This window comes from Neopelma chrysocephalum, unplaced genomic scaffold (assembly GCF_003984885.1).
Source record: "Neopelma chrysocephalum unplaced genomic scaffold, ASM398488v2 Primary Assembly neopelma1_98, whole genome shotgun sequence".
Taxonomy (NCBI): Eukaryota; Metazoa; Chordata; class Aves; order Passeriformes; family Pipridae; genus Neopelma; species Neopelma chrysocephalum.
This window is the reverse complement of record NW_020897761.1, coordinates 4,068,202-4,080,339: the sequence shown is the minus strand read 5'-3', so window position 1 is coordinate 4,080,339 and position 12,138 is coordinate 4,068,202. Positions and strand designations below refer to the sequence as shown.

The window sequence follows — 12,138 nt, the reverse complement described above, 5'->3', positions numbered from 1 at the left end:
TCAACTCCATGGGAAACTGATTGTTTGGAAATGCTTTTGACTAGACTTCCTACTTAAGTGTATTGCAGTCTGGCATACAAGCAGTTGGTGTGTGGTAATCTGGAAAAGTAAACTCTCTCCTCCCCTTAAGCATTTCTCTTGTTGTTATTTATGTGAAAGATGTAGCTGCCATATACTGTTTAGGATGAATATAGAATAACAGTCTTCTCATGAAGATCATTTGGACTCACAGGTATGTGTGGAAAGTGCATTTAGAACTTGTGAAAAATGTTCACTTTTTGGAGGTCTTTTCTTGAGGTGTTGACTCACATGACCCTAAATGTACATTGCCAACCTTAGCAAGTGACTGCTCAACAACTTCCTGGGTTGCCTGAGCAAGCATGTAACTTTGAAGAATTTATCAAAGTCAATCTTAAAATAGAAGGATGGATCTTTATTTTTCAAAGCAAATATTTCTAACTATGCTTGAAGAAAGAGTGCTTTGAAAATGCTGGTGTCTTAACTAACACTTCCTCTCAAGGAATTTATTGCTTTTCTGCTTTGCATCGTTTTAAAATGAAATTATAAACCAAATATCTCTGGATTAACAGTCATGATCAGAATTTCAGATTTTTCTGAAAGTCATATCTGTTTAGCCAGTTCAAAGACTTTAAGGCCTCATGTGGGATCAGTGTGGTGGGGGGAAGATGAAATTGGAGGGACTTGATCCTGTAAAGCTGATAAGACAAGTTGGCTTTAGTGATTCCCTTACAGGGACACAAGACTGAGTAGAAGCAGATTTTCCCTTAGACAAGTGTGTGGGCTGGCTGAACTATGGTCAGGAAATGAAAACGAGATTACTATAGTAACAGCTACACATCTACACTGCTCACACATTTTGGATTATTAGCTGCTTTTTTTGACTTGTTACACCATGTGTATGGTGGGGTTGAGTTAATGCGGCTTTGAGAGCCTTCACGTCTGTATTTCCTGTATTTGTTTAAGTTGGCCATGCTGTTTTGCTAGCTTGAATTTTTAAAACTAGTCATTTGAAAAACAGCAAAAAAGGGAGCTGTTGCAGAGGCCAGAATGCTTACATTAGACTCTGATAAAGGCAAGGCACTCAGCCATTTCTTCCCCCTTAGCACAGAGCAGAATTCCTGAAGTGTTGGAAAAGGTTTTGTCTGGGAAGGAAAGGTCAGCAGAAAGAGAAGAGAAATGGTGGCCTGTCATGCCTAGGGAGGATGTGAACAAGGCCTGCTCCTCTGGAAGAGTGTGCCAGGATTATGGACTAGAAATTCCTCTTTAGCCTCCCTCTCTGAATTGGAGCAACGCCGATGATACTGTGACTATAAATGGAATTGCTCTAGCCCTTCTGGACTGCCTTAAGATGTTGCCATCACTCAGGGTTATGATCACAGATGCAGGAGTCATCTTGAACTGCTGGAGTGGTTTTTGATATGATTTTGCATCTTGTGACCTGTAAAACTACTTTGAAGAAACTGTTCGAGCAGCAATTTAAGCATAATTAAGCTACTTCTGCCCTGGCCCTGAAATGGTTTCTTGTTTCCTGTAGACGTTTTCTTCTTGGCTTTTCAGCGAATTTAATTTTTTATAAATGCAGATACATGAGAATAAGAGCTTGAAAATGTAGGAAAACCCTAGAACCTGGAGTTATGTGTCACAGCAGCTTTTTCTGCTGGCACACAAGTACTGCGTATGTCACTTGTGGGTGTACACAAACAAATCTTGCATTAGGTAATTAATGAGGTCATGTGTGTTAAGTCATAATTTGATGGAGAGTGTAAAGTGGAGTTATATATACTGTCACTATTGCATGTGTCTGAAAGGTAACATCATATTTTCTATCCGTCTGGTGTAATCATTTTTCCTCTGGGCTTTGTTGATTTAGGTAGAAACGAGATTGCAGACAAATGAGCATGTTAGGTCAATCATAACAGAGTAGTAATGAAAAAAAATATTTCCTTGAAAGAGACTTAACCTGAAGCATTAGCAACTCCTTTAAATAGAAGAATGAGCTTGTAGTTATAAATATTTGACAAAAAAGGAGTTCATTTGGCAACTAACCTTTAATGGAATGTTAAACAAGTCAATAGAGGAAGTTCTTAGCTGGGAAAGTGATTATTCATTGTTATCCATCAAAATAATTACCCATTAACTAAGATAAGGACCCAAGGGAATTCCAAGGGCTTGTTCAGGAAACGATCTGTCAGGCTGGAGCAGGCTGTTTATGAGAGCTGGAACACTTCCTGGGAAGAGGAAGTAACCTCACGCCGGTTCCTAGCGGAGCGTCCCGCTGTGCCATGCAGTGAGCATCACCAGTGGGCTCCAACACATGCTGAATTTCCATGGCAGGAAGACTCTGCTTGCTGGGATTTGGAGATGAGCACCCTCCTGTGGGCTGTGAGGTTCTCCATGCCAGCAGCCCTGGGGTGTACCAGGTGGAATGTGTGCCCTTGTGCTGCAGATGAGTTGACTCTCTGACCTGGAGTAGCCCAGCTCAGTTTTAGCAGTCTACATCCCTGATTTCCCTTCATCAGGCCCTAAGTCTGGCAACAACTTGACATTTTCGTTCAGGTGTCCCCATTACTAATTGGTCCTGCAGAAAGTCTGAGGTGTAATGTATAGGTTGAAATAAGGCTAAGGAGTAAGATTTGAAGGGAATTGGACCTGGTGCTCTGGAATGGGGTGGAGATTTCAGATGACGTAGGAATAAAGTTATCTGCTTGTGTCAGTCTGTGTACTGGGGAGGAACAACATGCTGTTAGCAGTGGGAACACTATTCCCCTTGAGGTTCTCATTCCTTAGTTTGTTCTTGGAGATACAGAGCAAAAGTCAGGATGTGTATTCCAAACTATTCTCGTGCAGGGAGAAAGCAAAGGACAAAAAGTGAGTCCCAGCACAGAGGGGAACAGGAAATAGAGTCAGGTGTCCAAATACATCAAAACAGTGAACTCTGTGGCTTTCTGGAAAGGAATCAGATTATATAACTGCAAAATTAGATCCTGGGATCCAGCTAAAGAAAAGCTCACATATCTCAGAGCAACTTCGTGCTTGTCGTGCTCAGATATAGGTGTGTTGGCCCAGGCAACCATGACTCTGAAGAATGAAATCTAAACTTCATTTCTAAATGAAATGAAATCTAAACTTCACTAGGACAGATTTATTTACAAACTAAGCAGATTGCAATATTGCAGTGTAAGTGGGACTTGAAGAGGACACAAAAATCATCCTTTACAACTTTTAGGTGTTATGAAAGTAAGCCACAGTTGTTCTTCAGAGTAAGACAAATTTAAAGGGAACTTGGGAGTTGGGAAGTTACCAAAAAAAAGAAACTTTTATTTTCTTCAGCTGTGCACTCAACATAGTGTTGTCTTCCCCGTTTCAAGCCTTCCTGATTCCCTTTCTGTTGGAGATGTCTTTTGACTGAACACACTTGGCTGTGTGTCATTTCTCTTGAACCTTTTTACTGCATTGCTTTTTTTTTTTTTTAAAGCTATTTTTTCTTTCTCAATTCTACTGTCATTATTGCTGTTCTCCAGCTTTTAGTGTGGGATTAATGGTTTTCTACATTTGTATGAGATGCTTGAGGACCAGCTCTTAGGTGGTAGTATAAGTGGTTAAAATGTGAAAATATACAATGACTTGGTGAGGTTTTTAGTATTGGGGTGACTTCCATGCTTTATTATTTCTCAGAATCACTGGGGCACTTTAAATTTCTGTGAAGTACAGTGAGATTGATTTCTAAATAAATGCTTGCTGTCAGGAGTTCATTTATTAGAAAGTAGGGTTGGTCTTCGTATTGTCAGTACTGAAGGGATAAAAACTTTAACCTTGTGTCTTTGTGGTTCTGGGTGTATTTCCATGCTGATCACGTGCTGGTGTGAGTGCAGTCTGTGGTCAGTGGGATGACTCCTCTCAAGTTGAAACACAAGCTGATAGAACACCCCTGTGTTTTACAGCTGAGCCTTTGCTCATGCTTGTAGCTTTATACAATATTCAACGTAGGGGTCTGATACTAATTGAATTCCTTTGTTGTTGTTCCTCAGCAGCTTTTGCCAGGAAGGTGCTGCTGTAATGATTAGAATTCAGGCTTATATTGTATTTCCTCTTAGTTTTAAGCTTCCCTACTGTCATGAAATTTCTAGGCTCTTGGGTGGAGGTCAGAAGGGCTGTGAAGGCAGAGAGTAATATTGAAGGTCTTTTGGTTTGGGTTTTGTGTGGAGTGGTTCTTTTGTGTGGGGGGGTTTTGTTTGTTTGTTTGTTTGTTTGTTTTAATGTTGAGTGTTGTTCCTTGCTGATGGATGCTAATGCACTTGATACAGCTTGGAAACAGCACTTCTCATCGCTTGTGACTCTTACCTGTACAGTTGGAGAAATACAAAAGATGGGAATACACACGAATCACCTAAGTCTCTCAAGAGTAGCAGTAGTCTGGAGAAGCTGCCTCAGAGATTTATAGTCTCATCTCATCTGCCACACAGCATGATCTGCGTTGGACCAGATGTTGCTTAGAGGGTCTGTGTGACTTGACACAGATGTTATGGAAGTGTCTGGAACAGGGCATCAAAAGTAGAGGGGTTAAAGCATAATTCTGGATGAGAGAACTCTGTTATGTTAATATTACATTCCAAAGCAGTGAAGAGGCAGAGCTGATGTTTTAAATTAACATGTGTGTTCTGGAATCGTTTACTTCATCCACATTAGCATGCATCCACTTGTGCTTTGATAAATAGCGCTCTCATCGAGCAGAAATAGCAGGTTTATTTAATGAAGCATGAACTAAATCAGCAGGGGAAATCAAGGGGAAGACAGATCATTGAAAGCTCCCTTCCCTAATGTCCCCACTTCTTTGAAAAGGAGAGGGAGATCTAGCAAGGATGATTTGTCAGTGTGGCTATCTTCATTAGAAGCCTGGGTTTTCATTGGGGAAGGGTATCTGGTTTCTGGTTTTTGGTCAGGGCTTAGTGTGTAAGCATCACTTAGGTGGTGGCTAATTTGTTGATTGACTTGTGTAATACCAAAGAGGGCTGGATCAGGACTTTAGAAGCTCATTTTCAAAGCGTGAAAGATCTTTCTTTGACGTTGCCAAGGCAGACTGTGTTGAACTATTCATGACATGAACGCCAGGCACTTTTTTGCCATGGGAAAAGCTTGTCCTTGCTGATGCTCTAACTGCAGCTTGGTGGGCAGTGACAAGCTTATCTCATAGTAAGCTGTCTTGGTCTTGCTTTGAATGGGTTTTGAATGGTTTGCTTTGAATGACAGTGCTCCTTAGTCACTTAAAGAGAAAATCCTTGTGTTTTTTGGTTGTGAAAACATATTTGGCCGTCTACCCACGGTAGTAGCGTTTTAACTGTGTCATCTGACCTGCATGCTATTAGCAAAGGCATTCAACAGAGTCTCTGTTCAACGTGCTACATGGAGGTTCCTCAGGATTAGGTTAACAGGGCGAGTGTTTAAAGAAGAAAAGAGGGCAAGCTGCACGAAGGGTGAATTCTCTTCAAAAGAGGTGGGAAGCCCATTTCATTCTGCTGTGTCTGTGCTTTGTCCAGGTTTCGAGGGAACCGTCTGTGGCCACAACGTTGACGACTGCCCGAATCACAAGTGCCTGAACGGGGGTGTCTGTGTGGACGGTGTGAACACGTACAACTGCCGCTGCCCGCCCCAGTGGACAGGTATGTGCTGGGCAAAACACACACGGGGCTCGTGGCCTTGGCCAATGCACAGCAGGAGTTCTGCCCAGCTGAGTGCAGAGCACGGCTGTGCCTGTTCCTGCACTCTGGGGGGCAGATGTCGGTGCAACCCCTGACAGAAAACTGCATCAAAGCCACCACAATGGAGGGCAGTTTCCCACTGCAGTATTCCAGGCATGCATGCGTGGATTGGCAGACAGGTACTGTGATTCCTGTGCTGCAACACTTCTTGTATGGATTACTTTGCAAGGGGATATATGTTTTCCAAAAGTACAGAACGTGGCTTTGCTGTTGCAGATGTGTGCACATTGCAGTGCTTTGCTGGTACATTTGGGGGTAATTTTAACCTGGGATAATGATCACATAATAGTAATGCTGCTGAGGAACAGGGCAAATCTGAAAGGTGGAATAGATTGGGGAAAAGGAGGGAATAGAACTATATGTACGGACAGCTACGGTTTTGCTACTATTATTTTCCTGCTTGACTGATTTTTATCTGGAGTAGCAAAGCTACTTTTGCTTCATAAATGAATCTGTATTACTCTGAGTCAGTAGGGAAAAAGAGTGTGAATTTCAAGAAAGTGTTATGCATGACGTAAGGAAGCAGCTTACAGGAAACTCAGTGTCATATTTAGTTGCAAAATGTCTCCATACCTCAAAAATAAACAAATACCTCCGGTTATGGGGTGAGCTTGAGTCATATTAGTCATTCTTAGCTGGTGCACTTTTTCATTTGAGTATGCTTTTACCCTTATTTCAAAATCATAGGTAAAAAAACAGACTTAAAACTGGCTTTAAAAAAGCTTTTTTCCTCAGAGAACATTCATTCTTACTGTAAACAGTTTGTCACTAACTGCAAAGGAAACTCCCAGTTAAGAACCCTCATTAACTTGAAAGAAAAATAATTCTTAAATGAAATTTAAAGCCACATAAAAGAGTGAAGTGCACCACAGCTTGCATAGCTCTGTGAAACTAGGTGTAAATAGGAGAGAATGAGTCCTCCCCTTGATGAGCAAATGTCCTTGCTTCTATACTGCTTCTCTATGTGCTTAAAGCATGCAGAAAGTGAGACCTGTAAAGGAAAACATGAAGGGAGCTTGGGTGTGGAGGCAGCAAACCCTTAGTGACCCCTAAAATCTTGTTCCATGCCACAGAAATTACAAACCTTGTTATGACTTCCAGCATCTGTCAGTAGCAAATTATTCTCAGGCTTATTCCCGAGCATAGAGAATATGATGATCATGAGTGTATAATCTACAAGGGATTATTTTGCTATCATAAGTTTAGCTTGGTTTACAGGATTTGGGTGGATGTCTGCTGTCAGCTAGGGATGAATTCTGCAACTCACCTGGAAGAGACCTTGGTGGTAACAGGCTGTGATTCTGTTTGGTGTTTTGATGGATTGTCTCTACCATCAACCACTGAAGTTCTTTGCAATGCAGTTGTGGTGGTTCCCTCTCTGAACCTGTTATGGGCTCTAAATAGCATTGAGAAAAATCGCTGGACCTGTGTTGTGGCCTAGACTTGTGTCATCTTTCTTCTGTGTGGACAGTCTCTCCAGAAAACCTTGTGTGCGTGAAGGAGGCTTCCTTCCAGTGAAACCCTGGAAAGAGAGAGGAACTCTCCAAACCTTGTGTTCCCATGGCTTTCTAACACAGTTTAATGGAATGGGCTTTCTGAGAATTTCCCTTGTTTGTGGTACAGTTAAGGTTGTCAGTGCAGCAGCGGTTTTAGGTGATGGATTCTCAAGTCCGTTGCCTTTCTAGAGTCGGGTCAGTTTGGAAATAAAAATGATCGCACAATTTAGGCAACAGCAGCTTGGCTGTTTGAACAATAAAGGTTAGAGCCTTTTGGGAACTGAACTGTCTCGTCTGAAATGCACAGTGCCAGTTTCTGTGACTCTTCTCTGTCATCTCAGTAGCATTTTCTTGAAAGAAATTTGTTTCTCTCAATGGGCTTCAATCCCTTCATTGCATTTTCAAATAGAGACCAAGGAGGTGCAAGAAAGCAGTACATGTCCAGCTTGGAGACATAAGAGGTGATACTGAGGCAGGGCACAAAACAGAGAAGGTGGATAGAGGACTTCTGGAATAGTTTGGAGGGAGAGATGACTTTTTTCAAGATTAAACTGCACTTGATGCTGAGAGGAAAAAACTACAAGAAAACATTAGTTATTCAACAATAAGGAAATGCATAAGTGGAGGTCCATCCTTTGCACAAAGTGGGTTTATAACATATTAAATCTTCTCTAAGGTAAGTGAAAAGGGGAGAGCTGAGCAGACAACTCTTTTGGAGTCTGTCCTGATAAGCGTTACAGCCCAACAGTGTCAAACCATGAGAATGAACACTTCAGGAAATCAAAAGCATTCAGTAAGGCCTTGAGGTTAGAGGACATTGTGTACTGCTCAAAAAAAAAAGACCCAAATACCCATGTCTGTAAGAAAATGTCAGCCAAAACTGAAAGGATGTTAAATTTTCTAAAAATACCTAACAATATTGATGTGCTGTCTTCATAACAGTCTCTTTTTTCAAATACTTGTCAACTAATCTTGGGGCAGTTTAAGTTTGTCTGTTTGCAGTTTTAGTCTTTATTTAATCTTTGTGCTGTGAATGATGCTTTTACCATGTTTGTTAATGCAGTCTGTGCTTCGTGGCATAGAGAAACCAGTCCCATTCCTTGCTAGAAAAATCAAGAAGCTGTACTGCATCCTATGAAGAAAAGTTTTCTGTAAAGTAATACTGAAGCATCCTTTACTGAAACAGAATCTGTTCAAATTCCTTTTGGTAACCATCTGCCTCTTGGCAGGTGGTAGGCTAGGCTACATAGTTATGCATTTTTTAAAAAAAAATCTTTTTTTTTTTTTTTTTTTTTTACTTGCTCCCACCTTTTGTGACGTTGTTTGCTTTCGGTCTTATTTCCTGCTCTTCAAACAGAGCTCACTGCTCCTTTTTTGTTGAAGTGCCTGCCTTCTCATTCTCATTTTGCTGTTTTTTCCGGAAAGATAAAATCTTGCCTTTTGAAAACAGTGACGAGAAATTCCTGCTGTCACTAATGTTTTTGTCACCTTCCAGTTCTCGTATTTCATGTAGTTATAGTGATCATCAACCTCATAAATTTGTAACTGATAAGACACTCTTAGATGTTTGGGTGAAACTGCCCCAGATCTTTCCTCTTGCTGAATGTTAACTGATTGTTTGTTTAAGGATGACTTTATCTTGTCCCGGGATAAATCCTTTGTTAGAACCGGTGTTTGCTGGGTCCTTTCAAAGCACAGTGTTGCAGATGTGTAAGGAAGCTCCATCTTTTCTTGGAAATAGACCTGGATGCTTTTATGAAAGACTCAAGTCTATTCCTCTGTGTGTGACAGGCCAGAGAATTTGGTGTACATGTGCTTTGAGTCAAAACTAGCCAAAAATCCTTGCTAATGTCTGCGCCATGTGAAGACTCTGCTTTATGCTGCTGTTCTGCAGCAGTTAATCCAGCCTCATGGGCTCACTGTGGTCTGAGGAGGAAGGTGTCTTTGCCTTCTCTCCCTGCTCCCAGCCACTCTTTCCCTTTCCCTGAGCTGGCTCTGATATTTTTTGGATTGTGCCACTTCAACTCACTAATCTAGTAAAACATCCTGTCCAACTGCCTTTTTTTTCTTTTTACTCTTGCCTTTTTCTTTTCTTTTTTTCTTTTTTTTCTCTGGGATCAGGAATTAAAATTCACAGAGCAGTCTCATGGGTGAGTGGATGCAGAGGAAGTGATGGCAGTCCAGAGCTGTAAAGTTATGTGGAAGGTTAGAGTGTCCTTCCACAGCCACAGTGAAACTACCTGAGAATTGAAAGGATACTCAGTCATTCCAGACTACATTTCATCTAAAGAAACAAAGCTTTGTTTAAAAAATGCACCTGTTTATTCTGTTGATCTAACCTGTGCAGCTTTGGGTCAAGAAAGATGACTTGACAATTTGCATACTAAAGTGATCAACAATATAAAATGCTGTAAATGCTTTTGTTTTTCTTGGCTGAGAAGGACTCCTGCCTCACTGTAAAGTTCACTGTAAAGTTCACAGAGGATCTCTGTGAATCTGTGTTTGGCCCAAATCAAGTTTCAGGAACAATGCACAGCAGAGATTGATTTGTATCTTCCTTGGAGTTAAGCCTTTTGCACAGTTCACTCCTGAAGTGCTGCATCAGAAGCTGTGGGCTGAGTCTCTGGGTTTGGGGACACACTGTGTCCACATTCGAGCGGGTTTTGGAAGACCTGTACTACAGTGCTTCAGTTGCAGGCTTGGCCTTCCTGCTGCCTTTCATTCCCTGTGGCTGGGAAGGCGAGGCTCCCATGGCAGTTGTATTTATTTAGGCTTTGTTTTCCCCTGAAAAGAGGGCTCCAGTGAACTGTATATTTTAAAATTCTGGGCGACCTTTGTCTCAAGGGAAGCACAGTGTGCTAACAGCTGACTCCACCAAAGAACTCCAGCACTGGGACCTAGCTTAAGCAGCAAATGTTTGTCTTGAGCAGAAAAGCTCTTCAGGCAGCAGGGCTGTGCTTTTTAATTAAAATAGCTGTTAGCTTGGTCATATGCCCCTACACACTAGCACAAGGGTTATTTTTCTGCAGAGCTCTAGGCAGGAATTTTCAACGCAGGGAGTTAAGGGTTCGATTCCTATTTAATTAGAGTAATATTTGCTCCCTACCTTGGTTTTCTTTGAAAATCCCAGCCTTAAACTCTGGGCAGACGTGACTTTGCTAAGAAGGGAGGATAAACATCAAAAGGCTAATGTTTAACATTTTTATGCAAGTTCATATGCTCTGGTATTTTGTTTTTTAAAACTTTCTTCGCCAAATACCGCTTCCCTCAGCTTCTGTGTCACAAAGTATACTGTAGCAAGTCATGTTAGCTTAGCGTTCAAAAAATTACCGCCTTTCTGGAGTACACTTAGACTCAAAATGTGGAGGAACTAATTCTGACAATAGGTGGCTTGGATCATAAATGTTGAACATGCCAGCCTCCTAAGTCATTGAATATACATCCTTGCTATTCTCTTGAGGGTGTTGATTATTATGTGACAGCGCTGTTGGGGTTGTACTCCTTCCCAATCCTGATTGCGTTATCCTAGATGACATCCAAAAACTTTTGTGTTAGCTCAGGGAGGCTGGGTCACACTCCTGTGAGAAGTGCAGTCATCTTCCCCAGTGGTGTAGCAATGATCAGCTTTCTGGTGCTTTTCCAGGCTTTATTAAAAAGCATAGTGGCCTCTTTGGTACTGGCTGAGATCCGTCTGTGCCAAACTTGACGAGTTGGCTGGTGTCACTACAGTAGTATCTCCAAGAGACAGCTCGGAAAGAGGCCAAGAGGGATTATGATTCTTTTTCTTCCTTCATGTTTGAACTGTCAGATACAAAGGGAGCAGGGAGCACGTGGAAGCCTCTGGAGGTGGCAGCTCTGAGTTTGAGTGTACAAATGGTTTGAAGTATCGGGCACAAACAGACTTTATCCTGGACGTTGTTTGTTTCTCTTGTGGCACTTGGTTCCAGTGTTGTGCAGAGCAGATGGATTTCAGAGGCATTAGAAGTTACACCCTTAGCTGGTATGGATTCTGGAACACCTACCACAACCTAGTGTTTGTTTTGTGCTGCTTTTCATTTCCCAACTGCAAGCCTTGGGTAGGAGGTAGCTGTAATAAAACACCTGAGGTGTTAACAGCTGAACTGATCTGATGACAGAATGACAGCATCCAATTTAGACCACACTGCTGCTTCTTCCCTTGTGCCTTTAGTGGCTTTCCAGGTTGGAAAATAATCTTTGCAATCAAATGAGCCAAAGAATCTCTTGTGGAGATGTCCTTTTCATGTGTTTGGCACTAAAACAAAATAGGCCAGACCCCTCTGGTGAGGCTGGGTTGGTGGATGTGTGCTGTGAGACCAGACTAATAGGTAACAGTTGTTTTATCTGCAGCTGACTTGTTCCTGGCAGTTTCTGTCCCTTCCCTTGTATTTAGAGTGAGATGATTTGTCTTTGGGTAATTAGTAAAGATGTGTTGCTGAGATAGCTTGAGAATAGGAGCTTTCATTGTAAGTTTTGGCTCCAATTGTTAATTTTTTTTGCCTTGCAGATCTTTTCACTTGTTAGGTATTTCCCTGATTCACTGGGTTTTCCAGAGGAGGTAAAGAGAAGGACAAAGCCAAGAGTAGCTTGGTGATGTGTATTTCCTGTTGTTTACTTCTCTGTCCTGCTGCTGTCCCCAGTCATTTCACCTACTACCACCATATTAAATCAGTCTGTTATTAGCACATCAGTAATAATTTTTAATGAATTGTGTTCTGATAATTCGTATTATTGCCTCTGAAGAGCTCAGTCAGGGCTGCCCTCACTACCCAGTAGTCTGTGGGGAGTAATTTAGGGCAGTATTTAATGGATCAGGCCGTGCATAAGTCTCTTAAAGCCCAGAGTTT

At 41.7% G+C, this 12,138-nt stretch overlaps 1 protein-coding gene across 1 annotated transcript in view; it reads left to right on the top strand.

The window, feature by feature from the left end:
• Positions 1-12,138, top strand: part of NOTCH2 (notch receptor 2) — an 84,972-nt gene that overhangs the window by 21,700 nt on the left and 51,134 nt on the right. The window contains exon 5 of the mRNA XM_027694595.1: positions 5,556-5,678. Coding sequence (XP_027550396.1) covers positions 5,556-5,678 — 123 coding nt within the window. The remainder of the gene's footprint in view (positions 1-5,555; positions 5,679-12,138) is intronic.